This window comes from Apodemus sylvaticus, chromosome 8 (genome assembly GCF_947179515.1).
Source record: "Apodemus sylvaticus chromosome 8, mApoSyl1.1, whole genome shotgun sequence".
NCBI classification, from domain to species: domain Eukaryota; kingdom Metazoa; phylum Chordata; class Mammalia; order Rodentia; family Muridae; genus Apodemus; species Apodemus sylvaticus.
This window is the reverse complement of record NC_067479.1, coordinates 90,510,168-90,528,105: the sequence shown is the minus strand read 5'-3', so window position 1 is coordinate 90,528,105 and position 17,938 is coordinate 90,510,168. Positions and strand designations below refer to the sequence as shown.

At 35.3% G+C, this 17,938-nt stretch overlaps 1 protein-coding gene across 3 annotated transcripts in view; it reads left to right on the top strand.

The window, feature by feature from the left end:
* Nucleotides 1–17,938, top strand: part of Appl1 (adaptor protein, phosphotyrosine interacting with PH domain and leucine zipper 1) — an 83,483-nt gene that overhangs the window by 11,629 nt on the left and 53,916 nt on the right. For 2 of the 3 annotated variants that reach the window (XM_052189946.1, XM_052189944.1), the window contains exons 4-13: nt 809–880; nt 2,689–2,776; nt 4,211–4,252; nt 5,820–5,878; nt 9,064–9,210; nt 10,504–10,586; nt 11,312–11,470; nt 12,452–12,640; nt 14,848–14,890; nt 16,255–16,311. In XM_052189946.1, coding sequence (XP_052045906.1) covers nt 809–880; nt 2,689–2,776; nt 4,211–4,252; nt 5,820–5,878; nt 9,064–9,210; nt 10,504–10,586; nt 11,312–11,470; nt 12,452–12,640; nt 14,848–14,890; nt 16,255–16,311 — 939 coding nt within the window. The remainder of the gene's footprint in view (nt 1–808; nt 881–2,688; nt 2,777–4,210; nt 4,253–5,819; nt 5,879–9,063; nt 9,211–10,503; nt 10,587–11,311; nt 11,471–12,451; nt 12,641–14,847; nt 14,891–16,254; nt 16,312–17,938) is intronic. The other variant, XM_052189945.1, reaches the window with a different exon arrangement.

The window sequence follows — 17,938 nt, the reverse complement described above, 5'->3', positions numbered from 1 at the left end:
TTCTCAGGGCTGATGTTCCAGGCATTCACCGCCACACATGGCCTTTTAGCACGTCTTAAGTTTACAAAATATGCCTCTGAAATTTCACTAAGTCTGCTGAGTGGTGGTGGCACACGCCTGTAATCCCAGCACTCTGGGAGGCAGAGGCAGGCAGATTTCTGAGTTCGAGGCCAGCCTGGTCTACATAGTGAGTTTCAGGACAGCCAGGGCTATACAGAGAAACCCTGTCTCGAAAAAAACCAAATCCAAAAAACAAAAACAAAAACAAAAAATTTTGCTGAGTTCTTGTTGTTAGTGACTTAATGTTAGAGCAAAGGTTGGCTGCTTTTCCAGATTTCTCTCTCTCTTTTTTTAATTTATGTTTTGGGACAAGGTTTCTCTGTGTAACCCTGGGTGTTTTGGAACTCACTCTATAGAACAATCAGGCTGGGCTCAAAATCAGAAATCCTACCTACCTCTGATTCCTGAGTGCCAGTATTAAAGGTGGGCACCACTACTACCTGGCAGATTTCTTTTTACTAACAAAGATACTGAGCTTTGTTCAACTCTCGCTGTTGTCATAGGAACCTGAGCTTTGAAAGCCCAGTCTTTGAACTTCTTCTATTGAGAACATTCCAATATATCATGTTAGTTGATTACTTAGATATTATAAACAGTGATTAATTATGAAGATTATTTTATTAAAAGAATATTTTTGGAGAATGTTAAAAATTTTAGAAGTTTCTAAAGTTATTTGGAAGCATAAATTGTGCTACTTAGGAAAAAATACAGTATTGAACATATATCTCATCTGTTTCTCACTCATTAGCGCTTTCCTCTGGGGGGTGATGATGAAGTTATGAGCTCTACTTTACAGCAGTTCTCCAAGGTCATAGATGAGGTAAGTTCTGATCTTGCTTGAAGAGGTGGTTTTATAACTAAATATGCAAGTTATTCAGCTTTCTACTGGAAGCTATAAAGCCTTTTACTCCATCTTATTTATTGTGTGTGTGTTTATGTGAATATGTTATGCATGTGAGAGTGTGTGTATATGTGTGCATGTACATATATGAGTTTATTCTCATATACATACCTTTGTCATACATAGGCTCCAAATCAGGGCCTTGCATGTGCTAGGTAAGTCCTCTACCACTGAGCTATAATCTAGCCCCACTTTTTCTAATATCTTAATAACTCATTATAGCTGAATATCATCACAGGCTATCAGTGTAAGTAATGATAGTGGGTTAGGGATGGCTTAGTGGTAGAGTACTTGACTAGCATGTGTGAATAGTGGGCTCTGACCCCTGTCACTTCAAGGAAACAAACAAAATGCTTATAGGAAATGAAATATTTTCTACTTTTTAAATGGATTAAACATTCACAGTGTTGTACAACCATCATAGTTATTTAGATCAAGAACATTTTTATCATCATAGAAGAAGTCTTTTTCCCTTTTATCTATCACTTTCCCTGGAATTTTTCTAAGTTCTTGGCAATGATTGCATTTTGCTTTCTGTCTCTATAGATTTGCCTCTTTGGATATTTCATATAAATTAACCTTTATAATTTGTGGATTTTGAGGTGTGTCTTCTTTCATTTTGAATATAAGTTTTCATGCCAGTTTTGTTGTTGAATAAAATTTCATTGTAGTCAATTTGCTTATCTACTTGTGGGAATTTTGTTGTTTGTACCTTTTTGTTTATGACCATTCATATATGTATACATTAGTATAAAAGTTTAATCTTTTAAACACTGATGTTTTCTTCTTTTCTGGTACATACTCAGTATTGGGATTGCTTGGTCTTATAGTAATTTTATGTTAAACTTTTTGTGGAATCACCAGATTTTTTTTTTTTTTTTTTGGTGTGGTCTGTGGGCAGTGTAGGAAAGTTCTGTTGTTTTCTTTATTTTTACTACCAAGTATTTTTGTTTTTAAAATGATAACTATTTAATGAGAGTGAAGTGCTATCTCATTGTCATTTTGACTTGCTGTGTTTGGATACCTAATATGATACTGAGCTTTTTTTTCATGTGATTATCAACCATTTTGTAATCTTTGAGGAAGTGTCTGTTCAGATCCTTTGTCCATTTTTAAGTTGTGCTATTTGTTTTTTATTATTAAATTGTATGAGTTCGTTACCTAGATGCAGGTTTCCTCTGAGATGATGTTGCTGGCAAATGCTTTCTCATTCTGTTTGTCATCTTTATTTATACTATCTTCTGATACACAATTTTATTTTAATAGGGGCCATTTTACATTTTTATTTTGTTATTTGTGCTTTTGGTGTTATAGCTTAGAAATTGTTGTCAAATAAAGGATCATTCTAAGTTTTCTTTTAAAAGTTTTAGCCTGCGCATGGTGGTACACACCAACTCAGGAGGCAGAGGCTTCTAAGGTTGAGGCCAGCCTGGTCTACATAGTGAGTTCCAGGACTACTAGGACTATGTAGAAAGACCATGATCACAAAACAAAACAAAAACAAACAAAAAAATTTAACCGTAACAGATTTTTGTATTATACAAAATGTAATTATGTATTAACATAGTTTTAAATTTCCATATATAAGATATATCAGGCTATATACATCTAGCTTTTTAAAAGACTAGATTCTGATTTCTATAACATTGGTGAATAACTATGTGTAGACATTTATCAGTTGTGTCATCTTTTAGTTATTTGGTCTTTTTGGTCTTTTTTTTTACTAGCTTAGTTCTTGTCATGCAGTACTTTCAACTCAACTTGCTGATGCCATGATGTTCCCCATTTCCCAGTTTAAAGAAAGAGATCTGAAAGGTATTGAAACCGACCTTATGTTTATTTTCATCAACTATCAGAAGATCAGTGCTGGCAGTCCTTTATTTCATATTTAAACTACTTCTGACCACAACATACCACTTTTACTTTAAGCAGGTACTAAACACTTATGGAAGTGCCCTTTCCTTTAAATGGAGATGGGTTCATACTGTGACAGTATTTCATTATTAGAGAGTGAGTACTATGGGGGCTCAGAAGAAGTGGTCAGAATGAATTCACCAAAGACATGCCATGAGCATTGAACAATGCAGAGAAATAAGTTAAGAGGAAGCAGTTATTCTGTTAAGATAGACTGCACAAAGGTATAGGCTGTAGGAAAATAGCACTTGCTTTGAGAATAATACAAGATCCAGGGCTAGAGAGATGGCTCAGTGGTTAAGAACACTGACTGCTCTTCCAGAGGTCCTGAGTTCAAATCCCAGCAACCACATGGTGGCTCACAACCATCTGTAATGGGATCTGATGCCCTCTTCTGGCGTGTCTGAGGACAGTGATGGTGTATTCACATACATAAAATACATAAATCTTAAAAATAAAAGACAGGAATCCAGTGCTGGGTGTGCTGAAGCAAGGCAAGAGATGAATGTAGAAGTGAATGAGATGGAACTAAAGCATGGAAAAAGAGGTTGGACATGAGCATATGAGCAAAAGAAGCTGATGGATTCTGACGGTAGAGAGACATGGTCCTTTTTTTTTTTTTCAGAGGTTGGAGTAGAGTGGATTTGGTACCTAGAACACTGAGAAGTTGTGAGAATCCAGTAAGGGAATAAAGAAGGCTGAAAGATGATAGGAGGAGAGGTTCATATTCAGATAGGCTGGGGAACTGCACTAGTTAGTGGACATGCTAGCTGTAGGTTAGTAGGTCAGCAAATGACTGTTTTATAGATCTGGTTCTTTTTATAATTTATAAACTCAAAGTAGATAGAAAAAAAGTCAAGCATATCAGTGAATGGTGAAATGCTTAAACTAAAGACAAATGTCTTTTAGAGGTGGAGCTAATGACTGAAATGGTCTTTAAGAATGGCTAGTTTCAAGGTAGAACAAGAATTCACAATCTAAGGAGACTGAATGGCATACTCTTTTTCACACAGAATTTGAAATTATTACTCATATAAAATGAATTAATATGTTAGATTCTAGTATTGTCAGTATTCACATATCTTAGCATTTTAATGCAAAGTTCATTTTAATATTTGTTTTGCCTCATAATTGTTATAAGTTGATTTTCTGGTAGTGTATTGCTAATTATTTTGAATGTAGACTAGCTGAAACAGTAACTTTTTCATCTTAAATATAGTAATATGAATTCTCACTTGAGTTTTAGTTGTGATTTAAGTGGTACTATTTGCCTTATAAATAGATTAAAATATTTCATAAATATGCTAAACTGAAATTATTTTTGAACTTTTTCAGAAATATTGACACTAAAAGAGGTATTTCAAATTGCTAGTAATGGTAAGCCCTGGTTATGTTATAAATGAATTTCTTTCATTGATCTACTTATCAGTATACATCATGGCTATTTTTTTGTAATTTTTAAAACTTAGCTCAATTAAATTGTTAAGATAACATGTAAGTCAATGGTAATACTTTGAATATACTTTTTATAAAATTGTTTTATTATAGTAAATGTTACATTAATCTTATAATTTACTATCTTCATAATGCCTAAAGAAATTATAAAATATTTTCTAAATATTCTACATCTTTTTTTTAAATACAAATGTCTATCTTCTTCTGAGTGCTTTTTTTTTTTAAAAACTTATTTATTATTATATGTAAGTACACTGTAGTTGTCTTTAGGTATACCAGAAGAGGGAATCAGATCCCATTACAGATGGTTGTGAGCCACCACGTGGTTGCTGGGATTTGAACTCAGGACCTTTGGAAAAGCAGTCAGTACTCTTAACCTCTGATCCATCTTACCAGCCCCTCCAATTTTCTCTTTTCCTCTTTTTTCCTTTCCTCTCATCTTCTCTTCTTCTATGCCAAGCTTTGAAGCCAGGGCCTTGTGCATGCTAGGCAAGTATTGTACCACTGAGATATAGCCTTAGTCTTAGCCTTTCCCCCCCTCTATTCTTTTTTAAAAAGAGTTTTCCAATTTTGAGTTAATTTTTTTTCCTTTAATCCCAGAACCTGGGAGGCAGAGGCAGTTAAGAGTTCAAAGTCAGCCTGGTCTACAGGGCGAGTTCCAGGACAGAGAAACCCTGTTTTTTCCACTTATTTATTTTTCTCTCATACAATTCTTCCATCCCTACTGTACCCTCTCCTCCCCCTACTTCCCAGTTCTTCACTACTGCCCCTCTCTCCCAGATCCGTCACTCCTCCACGTCCCTCCAGAGATGAGCAGGCACTTTTTTTTTGTCTTTGTAGCCATCTGATGTTTGTTTCTCTGTTTGTTTACATGTTTCTTTTTTTTTCAGTTTTTTTTTAATATTTTTATTTTCTATATTCTTTGTTTACATTCCAAATGATTTCCCCTTTCCTGGATCCCCCCTCCCCATATGTCCCATAAACCTTCTTCTCTCCATCCCTTCTCCAGTCACCTCCCTCCTTTTTATCTCTGTCCTTATATTCCCCTCCAATGCTAGATTAACCCTTTCCAGGATCAGGACCTTCTCCATACTTCTTCATGGGAGTCATTTGTTATGCGATTTGTGCCTTGGGTATTCAGGGCTTCTGGGCTAATTAATGTCCACTTATCAGAGATTGCATTCCATGTGTATTCTTTTGTGACTGGGTTACCTCACTTAGGATGATATTTTCCAGATCAAACCATTTGCCTAAAAATTTTGTGAATTCATTGTTTCTAATGAGCAGGCACTTTTAATAGATTATAGTTTCTTTGAAAGTTAGAATTTTCTATCAGGTTGTACATAGTCACAGAATTAAGGGAAACTAGGCTATGGGGAGAATTTGAACATAGTGATCATGTAGCAGAGAATTCTTTCCTAGCTCTAGGATAGATGTAGTCTTGCCAAGTGTTGTTGTACTGTTAATAACACTTCTTTCTGTTTTCCAGATCATGACGCTGCAATTAATAGGTACAGCCGGTTGTCAAAAAAGAGAGAAAATGACAAGGTATGTGTATACACTCTTAAAAATAGTTTAAAGTATTTTTAATATGGATAGGTGTTTTGCCTGCATACATATCTGTGTACTGTATGTTAAGAATCGGGGAAGGCAAGAAGAGTGAGTCAGATCCCCTGGAACTGGAGTTAGAGATGCCTGTGAGCCAACCTGTTATATAGGTGCTAAGAGTTGAACCCGGGTCCTCTGAAGAGCTGTGCATGCTTTTAACTGCTGAACCAGCAGTTGCCCTAGCCTCTACACATTCTTTCAATGTCAAAGTTAATGACCATTTCATTAGGTGATTTAGTTTTTCCTATTTAAAAATAGAGCCAACAAATCATTGTTGTGGGATTACTCATATATTTTTTCCTAGATGTTCAAATCATTTCTGATAATTGGTCTCTTTAAACAAAATGCTTTTCTTCTTCCAATAGTTGATAGTATAATTAAACATAACTTTCAATAGTATAGCTGATTCCCAGTATATAAAACTGTTTTTGTTTTGTATATTGATAATACTGCTTATGTTCTGTTTTCATCCAACAGCATATGTGTTCAGAAATACCATGTGTGATACAATAAACACATGCAGTAACAATGAATGAAAAAAGAGAGCATGAATTGGATAGAGAGCAGGAGATGTCTTATCAGAAGGCTTGGGGGGTGGGAGGGGATGCTGCAATTATAATCTCAAATGGAAAAAATCACACACAAAAAGAAATAATTCAGTTTTGTATTTAGTTATATGAAAGTATGAATATGAGTGTTTAAATAGGTATTCATGGTAGTTTGAGTAAGGAAAAGATAATCTTAATTGTGTAATACTCTGTGCTGGAAACTCATTAAAAATGATTAAAACAGATAAAAGTAAGTCACATACATACTTCAGTTAATGACACACATGGAACTCAATGAAATTCTGGTATAAGGTTTCTTCAAAGAATGGAACCCAGAAATACTACATAATATTTGAGGATGAGTGTATTTAAAGATTAAAGAAGAGAATATTTACAAATTCTGGGTGATTTAAGTAAGTCTTGATATACAGCTTATACCAGTGCTTGTAAATGAGATGATCTCTGTGCAGGACTTGGTATTTGCAGGTGTGCTCACAGTGATTACTTATGGAAATCAACAACTGAGTAGGATTTGCTGTGCAGCAGCCACTGTGGCAACAAAGGAAATGGTTCTTACACAGTGATCATTCCTCCAGTCTGCTTTCCATTCCTAATTTTAGTTCACAAGTTAACCAATAAATATACACAGTTTGAAATTTACATTAGTCATTTTGCCTTAGCGAGGTACTTAAGGTCTAGGTTATAAAATTTGGTGTATTTTATATTGCTTTCGGCAATTCCACATATTTTAAAAAGCATTCATCTTTTTTTGAATTAGAAAAATTATTGAGTATCGATTTATCAAGCAGCATGTTGAGTACCATAGGAAACAGTGTGAGTAGTTACCACTCCTGCTCTCGTATTCTTGGCAGGCCTAGTGTGTGTTCCAGAGTACAAGAAGGAGACTGTGTACATGAGTTAAATGCACTAATAGAGATTTTGCTAGAAAGAGTACAGATAGAGCCTTATTGGCGAGTTGGAAAAGATTGTACTTTAGGAGGTGACACATGCATTGTAGATAAGTAGACAACACTTTTGGGATTAAGAAGGACTTTCCTTAAAAAAAAAAAAAAAGCCCCAACTGAACAATAAAAATCCCCAAACAAGACAGTCTCTGTAGAAGCATGCTTCTGTAGTTGGAGACTCTGGAGGTTTAGAGTACTGGCTTTGTAGTAAGATCTGGGGGACATCACCTTCTTTATTTGAAGTCATATACTGGTTAGTTTCATGCCTTAATTCTCTATGCAAAACAAGAGCCCACAAAGCAATAGTTGTGACAATGAAGTTAGTGAGTGGAGAGCAGCAGGTTAGCATGTCTCACTAAATCCTATCACTGTGTGATAGGAGGAGATTGATCACCTCTCAGCTCTGTGGCTGGCTTTGGGGAGAGGTGACAGAGATAACAAGTAGTGGGGGCTGGACAGTGTGGCTCTCAGGTGTGATCCTAGCACTTGAGGGGGGGGGAGTCACTGAAACTTTGAGGCCACCCAGGAGTTCAAGGCTAACCTGGGCTACCGAATACGACACTATCTTAAAATAGACCAACAGTCCCATAGTTGTTAGAAAATAGACATTGTTAGAAAATCCCATAGAAATTTTTGTTAGAGAAAGATAATAGTCATCAAAGGACAGACTCTAGATGGGTAAATAATGCCGTACAGTTGTGTTGTGTAACAAAGCAGTAATGGGATGTGAGAGGGACAGTACGAGAGAGTCAGTGAAAATACCAGACTGAACTGCAGTCATAATGAAGATAGTTGTTAAAAGAGGACAACAAAGAATACTTTAGTGAGTTTTCCGTCATCTCTCATTAGGACCTTGTTAATGAAAGGCAAACACTGAGACTCACCTCCTAGCCCTGCTTTGAAAGAAAGAAATCCTATAGTAGGAGGTGAAATCCAAATTGACATTTCCTAGAGAGAAGAAAGAATAAGGAAGGACAGCTGTTGTAAGGAAGAAGCCATTTTCAGTTTTTGTCATTTTCAGCATTTCCAGTGCGTATAAGTTCTCATACTTATATATAACCCAGCCTTCCTCTGGTACTTCCGACAGGGAATGCCAGGGACGAGATAAAAATTTACACCTCCAAGTCACTGGTGCATTGATAGTGTCAAAACTTGACAGGTATTCCAAGGGAAGAAGGCAAAGAGCCTAATACATATTAGGCCTCTATAAATGCTCAAAGGAAATTTGTTTGAGTGAAATAACTCATGGGAGCATATGTATTTAAGTTTGTGTCAAGAAAAATAAACAGGTAGAAAAAAAGAGCGGTAAGGAGAAAACCAGGAGGGAGAATTTGTGGCGTGAGCTGATTCAGATCAGACCTTGCTGGCTAATAATAATCCATATGGTGGACTCTGTCCTGTTTAGTGCAGATGTTTAACAGTTACATGCAGATAGTGTTTTGTAAGGGATATGGTTGGTATACAGAAAAATGAGTTTCCCTGGTGTGTTAATGGGCTTCCAATAGAGTAGAAAACAGGCTATGTTCAGTAATTATTGATACTCCATTTTCCTTGGAAGCTTCTACTGAAGATAATTCAAAATTAAATAATATCTTACTCTTTTCATTCAAAGGTAAAGTATGAAGTAACAGAGGATGTATATACTTCCAGGAAAAAACAACACCAGACCATGATGCATTATTTTTGTGCACTAAATACTCTTCAGTACAAGAAGAAAATAGCTTTGTTAGAACCTCTACTTGGATACATGCAGGCTCAGGTAAATATGTTTTTGGATTATATCTGTCCTAAAAGCTTTGAATTAAGCTTGATTTTTGTATTAACTACAAGGATATAACAAACTGTTGCCAAAAGTTTTGTGTTGTGGTTTTAAAAAGTAATTTTCAAGACTGTCGTGTGTCTTATTTTGAGAAGATTTGGCAAATGGTTTTTCTTGCAAATGGAGATCTAAAATGTTTTAAATAAATGGAAATGCATTGTATTAAGATTTTCCCCACCACAGTTGGAGACAGGGAGCAGAAAGCTAGGTGAACTTAATCGCTGGAGCTTCTCTCCATTATAAGAATGAGCAAGGTTGAACCAGACATGGTGATGGACAACTTTAATCCCAGAATTTGGGATGCAGAGGCAGGTGGATTCGTGAGTTCAAGGCCAGCCTGGTCTATAAAGAGAGTTAGTTCTAGAACAGCCAAGACAACACAGAGAAACCATTTTGAAAAACAAAAGGAAAAAGAATGAGCAGGTTTGCATTTGTCCCATGTTCCTCGCATATTCCTGAGTCAAAAATACTAGATGAGGTGTCTGGAGCGATGTGTCAGTGGTTAAGAGCACTGACTGCACATTCGGTTTCCAGCATTTTTTTTTTTTTTTTGGATTTGGTTTTTTGAGACAGGGTTTCTCTGTGTAGCCCTGGCTGTCCTGGAACTCACTCTGTAGACCAGGCTGGCCTTCAACTCAGAAATCCGCCTGCCTCTGCCTCCCAAGTGCTGGGATTACAGGCATGTGCCACCATCGCCCGGCCTAGTTTCCAGCATCTTTATGGTAGGGGATCAGACCTCTAAGGGCACGTATCACATACATGAACAGACATACACACATGCAAAACACCCATGTGCATAAAATAAAGTATTCAAATGCCCCAAAAGGTGCACATTAAGAAAGAGGCCAGAAAATTGAGTTTTGAGAAATATATTAATTTCTTAAAAACCAAGAAATTTGAATATCCTTCAAGCATAAGAGTAGTTGTTTATTAACTGGTCATGATAGCATGAGGTCAGGGAAATATTTGCGGTCACCCTGGATTACAAGTGAGACTTTATGTCAAATAACGGCAGATGGCCTAAAATATGTGAAAGGATATATAGTGGAATTGAATTCTCATTTCCTTAGTGGTCTGTGCCTCTTAGCATAAACCTCAATCTGTTATTGCACAAGTCAAACAACCCACTGTCGTTTTTGTGTAATTCCATCCTAGAAATCGTCGATGTGATTTTCTCTAAATATTTTTTGTGCGTATGTTTGTATTGTACCTTTTGCTCCTCTCCCACCTCAGATAAGTTTCTTTAAGATGGGTTCTGAAAATCTCAATGGACAACTGGAAGAATTCTTAGCTAACATTGGAACAAGTGTACAGAAGTAAGTATTTTGTTTTCACTAAAATGAAAATGAAATTATGTCAGTAAGTTAATAGCTAAATGCCATAATTTAAATATTTAGAACTTAATTTCCTAAGACTTAGTTTTCTTGCCATGGAGTGTATTTCTCAGCTTTATTGATAAATTAGGAAATTTCTACTATCTTCCCCTAGAATTTAGGCTCTGGCTTTTATAACACTGTGAAATTTGATGACAGTTTTAATGATTGAAAGCTGCTAGCTTTTGTGTCTGAATGATATAAATATATAACTAATTATCCATAAGTAAATTTTTCTTTAAAATTTCATTTGTAAACATTGCTTGGAAAATTACTAAGCAAATCCTCTTTTCTACGCTCTAGTGTTTAGAGAGAGAAAGCAGTTCCAATCACCTTTGATGTGTGAGTAGCAGTGCTGTTAATCTGAGGCAAGGAGAAAGATGAAATTTAGGATTTTTCATTTTATTTTTTGCAGTGCTTGAAAACAGGTCAGTGCTATACAACAGAGAAGTTTGAAAATTAATCTATAGTTGGGTATCTGGTTACTTTATTAGTGTTCAAATTTGATATTGTTCCCAAAATAACTTGTTTTAAAAATTGTTTAAAATGATTTTGTTACTTTAACCATCCTATAGTTTCTTCTTTAAAAAATTAAATATATGGGCACATAGGATTGATAAGACATTGTTAGTTGTGACTAGTAGTAACTAATCTGTTCTCTGTATTAGTGTTCGAAGAGAAATGGATGGTGATGTAGAGACCATGCAGCAGACAATAGAAGACTTGGAGGTAGCCAGTGACCCTTTATATCTGCCTGACCCAGATCCCACCAAGTTTCCTGTCAATCGAAATTTAACCCGAAAGGCTGGATATCTAAATGCTAGGAAGTAAGAGAACTGTTATTATTTTCATATTACACCTTGTAATAGCAAATGAATATAATTTATAATCAATAGTTTGGCAGATTGTTTTGGTTTTACTAAAGGTTGACACTTTTTAAAACATTCATTTTATTTATGTATTTATTTGTGTGTGTACATTTTTATTTTGTATGTATGCGTGCTATATATTCACAGTTTAGGAGTGCAGGTGAGTGGACAGCTTGCTGGAACTGGTCCTCTCTTTCTTCCATGTGGGTGTTTGGGATAGAATTCACATCACCAGGCTTGGCAGGAAGTACCTTTAAGCACTATGACATCTTGGCAACCCAAGGTTGAAATATTTTAGTGGTCTCTTTATACAAGCTTGTTGACACATAGAGGTACATGAAAACTTTAAAAATCCTACCTTCATGGTTATTGAATTATTTGAATTTATAAAAGGGATAAAATTGATTTGCGTCTAAGCCTATCATAACATGTTACTAAATATTAATAATTAAATATGTGGTTCTATCAAGTAAGCATTGAGTTTTCATTTGAATATGTGTCATGCTTCCCCCTCACCCTCTTTTACTCTTACCAATTTTCAGTGTTGGGTTGGAACTCAGACCCTTGACCATCCTAGGCACACACTGTCCCATTGAGTCAAATCCCCAGCCTTCATTTGATGATATATATGATGGTGAAGTAGATTAACACTAGAAATAAAATTGAATTTCTTCTTTGAATACTGAATGTAACTTGGATTTTTGATGTATCATTGTAACAGTTAAAACTTAATTTCTAACCTTGGTTTTGAAACTACAAACATACCAAGTGAGTCAACATGCACAAAATCATTTTAGAGTCTGACAAAGTAATACATCTTCTTGACATGTTGGCGCCTTTCTGCAAGTTATGTTGTTTTCACAATCTGTTTCTTGTATCTGCTAATGACAAGGGATTGTTTAGGTGTTGTTATTGAAATTATCAATGTACTTTCTTTAGTAAAACAGGCTTGGTGTCATCTACCTGGGATAGACAGTTTTACTTCACGCAGGGTGGAAACTTAATGAGTCAAGCCCGTGGAGATGTGGCAGGAGGCCTAGCCATGGACATAGACAACTGTTCAGTGATGGCTGTCGACTGTGAAGATAGACGATACTGTTTTCAGATCACTTCTTTTGATGGAAAAAAGTTAGTATTTTTCTGCTGCTAATAAGACATACATTTTAAAATAAAATGCTGAATAATTCCTTTTTGTTTTATATAGACATTTAGAATTACTATGAATTAAGGTAATTTGCTTTCTAATTTATCAGATATGAGTTCAATTTTTTCTGACTTAAATGACATTTTAAAAATTATATTTTTTTATTCGCATTGGTGTTTTGCCTTCATGTGTGTTTGTGTGAGGGTGCTGGGTCCTCTGGAACTAGAGTTATGGACAGTTGTAAGCTGCCATGTGGGTTCTGGGAATTAAACTTACGTCCTCTGGAAGAGTAGCCAATGCTCTTAACCACTGAACCATCTTTCCAGCCTGCTTTAATGATATTTTTTTTAAGACTTTGAAGTTAACAAAACAACAAATGGTGCAAATCTGAGACTTCATGTTTGAGACTCGTCACTGAAAAGTCCTGCATAGTGCCCAGAAGGCAGTGGGCATTAGATGCCAGCCATGGGCTGTTATTTTCTCCATGTTCTTGGACAAGTTACTTATAACCCCTCTGAGTTCATTTTTCTATATATCACATGTAAGCAGAGGAGTTGTACTGTCAGTTATTGTGAAGAATAGAAATCTAACATACATAATGTATGTAATGTGTAGATTCTAACAATAATCTTATTTTGAAATGTTAATGGGGGCTGGAGAGATGGCTCAGCGGGTAAGAGTACTGACTGTTCTTCCAAAGGTTATGAGTTCAAATCCCAGTGCCCACATGGTGGCTCACAACCATCCATAAAGAGATCTGATGCCCTCTTCTGGTGTCTGAAGACAGCTACAGTGTACTTACATATAATAAATAAATCTTTAAAAAATGTTAATAACCTACGTCTGGTTAGGTTATTTTATCCATTATTTTTTTCATGCCCTTTAAAAAGTTCTATTACCTTTATGTTAATTTATTTACAGCAATTTGTTCCTTCTAGTTTTTATCCTGAGTACATTTTTCTTCCTTTCCCCTCCTCATCCCATCCCCTCACTTCTTCCCTTGAACCATGGCTTTGAGCTAGAGCCACAGACTTTTGGTGACATCTTAGAAGTCATCTAGTCTGGCTACTGCGCTGGTCTTTAAAGTTGAGGCTAAAACTTTTCATATCGTTCTTACTTTAGCCTCCAGAGTCACTTTGCACCGTGTGTTACCATTCCTGGTCTAAGTACATCGTCTTGAATTACTGAAGGATATTTTACATATATAAAATAGATATGCATCCATTTTTTAAAAAAACATTTTATAGGACTGGAGAAATAGCTTAGCAGTTAAGAACAGGTGCTACTACTTTACAGAGGTAAAGGATCCTCGGAACCTTTACCCGAGGATCTAGGTTTGGTTCCGAACACCCACCTCCCGTGGATCAAAACTTCCTGTAGGTAGTCAGGCTCCAGGCAGTCTGATACCCTTTTCTGGTCTCCAAGGCCACCTGTATTCTGTGCGGTGCACAGAAACTCACATACATAAAATAAAAAGTTTTTAAAGAAGCCATTCTAATCTTTCAAAAAACCATACGACATAATTTAAACATTTTCCTAATGATAGATATTCAAGTTAGCTGAGATTGATTTTGAACTTCCTTATTTATTATTTAGGAGAAGAAACTCCTGGGTTCTCTGAAAGCCATTTTTCTTCCATCATATATATGTATCTTTGTTCATAAAAGTTAGTTTTGTTCTCTTAACTACATGATTGTTTTCCTAGTTCTTCTACAGACATACAGTGAATGTCAGACCTGTGCATTAATTAGAGTTCCTGTTTTCTGTTAGCACAATTAGAAAACTGCTAACATGTTACTACTAGTATTTACATTTTTGTATTTTTAGTTTTTGCTAATGCTTGGCATCGTTTCTCATTTTTTTTTTTTCTGATAAGATAGAAAGTTAGTAAAATTTAAAATTTCTCTTAAAATATCACATTTCTGTAATGGTTCATATATTAGAATTTTTATTTAAACTTATTAAGGAAGAAACTGTCAGTAATGAAGTTAATATTTTCTGATTAGATGTCACCAACAGAAGTGCTAGTAAGTTGATGTCATTTTCCTGGTTCACTCTGTCTTTTGAGAGCTGGCGTTGCCATTCGTTTTGCATGTTGGGTTGTAGATATCCATTTGGAGCAAGTTTTTCATCCCGCTACTACGCTGGTCTTTAAAGTTGAGGCTAAAACTTTTCATTTTTTGCTTCCTAGATCTTCAATTTTGCAAGCAGAGAGTAAAAAGGACCATGAAGAGGTAAACATTTTTTATTAAGTTAATTTTGGGGGGGAGGGGGCACAAGGTCTCTCTGTGTAGTCTTGGCTGTTGTGGAACTCACTCTGCAGACCAGGCTGGAAATCTACCTGCTTCTGCCTCCTGAGTGCAAGTAATAATGTTAATTTCTTCAGCAACATTTAAAATTAGTTTTATTTTCTATTGTTTTATTTTTCTATTATAAATACATATTAATGTATTTATAAAAGAATGTTTGGGAAAGCCCTAGTTAAATAAAAATAACTTTTAAAGTCCTCTGTTCTTAAGAAGCATTCTTAGTTTTCTAAGAATTTTATAGCTGGAGAAATCTTAGACACCATTTCTGTACTGTCTTAAAGTGTTTTATTTGGCAGTGACCTGAGTGTCACCTCGTGGCAGGCATAGTATTGTGAATTGGCAGTTTGTTTCTTCTCCATTCTCACTAACCTTCAAGAGCCACTTGCTGCAGCGAGAACACAGGGGCAGCAGGTGTGGTACAAGGGGAAGCGACGTAGGCCTACAACAGTGGGCAAATTAAAGACAGGAAAACAAAGATTTGGGAGTCTGTTCTTCCTCACAAGCCTTTCAATTTTGATTCAGTGTTACTCCTAGTATACTACATATGGAGGGTAAGGTGCTGTCAAGACTGATACTTTCAAACAGTTTTTAGAAATAATCTTCATTTTATTTAGTATTATAGTTTTATTAGTAAAAGACAGAGTTGGAAAGTCTTAGAGACTTACATGTATTCATTTTTCATGGGAAAGGATATTGTTGGTTTTGAGGAAACAGATGTTTCTGCTCTCTGCATGGTTTACCAACAGAGTATTAGTTTTGTGAGGCCTGTTAGGCACTGGGATCCTCAAGAGTAAAGTACAAGATGTGGAATAGTGTTATCTATTTTGAAAAAGGAAGATATATAAGGTACACTCTCCAGAAAGAATTTGACTTCAGAATTTGAGTTCAGACTACCATGTTTGGTGGAATTAAGGGAGGAAGTAATATAAAAAGATAACTGTATGCTATTAAGTTATGATTTAACATGATTACTATTTATTTCATTGCATAGATAATTTATTTTAAAATAATTCAATCTGAAGATCTCTCACATGCATGTATTTATAGCAGGTCTCTTGTTTTTGTTTTGTTTGTGGTGCTGGGGATTGAATCCAGAGGCTCAGATATTTTGTTAAATGAAGTATGTGCTCTACCTCTGAGTTTCAGCCCCATTCCCAAGATGTTTTCTTATGAAAATTTTGTGCTGTTTAATGGAAATTCTGTTTCAGTTTAATATTTAATAGCCTTCCTTAGTAGAGAGGCTCTATTGAAAAAAATTAGTAATGATACTTAATTTTTTTCCTTTTTAGTGGATCTGCACAATAAACAACATATCTAAACAAATATACTTGAGTGAAAATCCAGAGGTAATATTTTTATTTTGTTATCCAGAACTATCAGAATGAAATAATTTTGTGGTTTATATGACTTGTATTAATTGACTCATTTCTATAACATCAAGTACAGAATCCATAGGATTCTGTTTGGGTAGCTACAATGCACCATGATGTATTGTTTGTCATAGAACTGTTATTTCGTAAATGTACTAAAATCAGTTACTCAGCTGGTATTGACAGTTACCTTCATGTAGAGTGTCGTGGAATAATAAAAATGTAGGAAAGACTCCATGGCCTCTACTAGGAGTTACTGTGGTAAGTCAGAGTAGAAGCTGCTTGACATTTCATGTAGAACATGTTGTGATTAGAAGCACATTGTTAAAAAATGTACATGGTGATTATTTATAGGCTTACATTTTGAGAATGTTAGGATTAGTGAGGACTTTGTTTTCGAGAAAATTCTGTAGAGATGATGGAATCCCATGCTAAGGTTTGTTTAAGGAAAAAAGGAGACACTGCAGACAGTACAATAAAAACTAAAGCTCAGATACAGAAGTTACATGTGGATGGAACTAGCAGTGTAAATGAAAATTTTTGGTGTAAAATAATAGAAAATTGAAGTGTGCACTCAGATCTCGTAGAAATCTTGTTCACATTTGATTTTGTACACATTGTACACATTATGATTTTGGTACATCTTTAATGATGCAGCCTGAACTCTCAGTTTGTAAATTATTCTTTTGAGTAGCAAGGTTTTTCAAACCTGGTGTGCCTTAGCTTGTAAATCTAGCTATAGTTACAGTTCAAGCATGTAGGTAAAATCCAGAGGTACTAGTAGCTGAAAGAATGGAGAGAGAGAATGGAGGGAGTCTATTTTGTATCTGAGTGGGAAAGAACTTGGTCCTAAACAGGAGCTGTCTAGACTCCTTTTAAGACATGGGTTGGCTATGCTGTAAACCCAGACGCTTCTCAGAGCCAGGTAGGAATTGATAATTTCATTTGATAGTGCTAGTCCTAAACTCCCCTCACATCCCCAAGACAGGGTTTCTTGGATCTGCCTGTCTTTACTGTCCCCAACCCAGATGAATGACATGTGCCACCATCCTAGCTTAAGATACTATTGTTGTAGTGGGGGATTTGATAGGTGGGTCTAGACTAGTTAGTAACTGAGTAAAAGGTAAAGAAGAAAATGATAAATATGACTTCCAGGTTTTCAAAGACTTTCATTTAGAAAAAAAAGAATTCCATATTTGTTAAAATGCGATAACATCAAGTATATTCATAATGTTATAAATTAATAATTATATTCTAGAAGAATTCTTTTATATTTAAATGAATGGCCTACTCCTAAATATTTTTGTTCTATAAAATATATTAAATGACTAGGCAGTGTGCTAGGTGATAGCAATACAGACCTTAATCCAAAATAACTAGTAGTTAAAAGTTAATAGAAAAAGAATATATTCTTGTTATGAATGTTATTAGAAAGAAATTAGAATTATAGGAAATTCACAGTGTTTGAAGTTAATGTACCTTGCTAGTAAGGTCAGAGAATGGAAATAACTCACTAAGTTTAGTTTATATTTTAAGCACAACTCAAGAGCTTACTAATAATTTTGAGAGTTACAGCAAACATTTAGTTTCTTACGTTATTAAT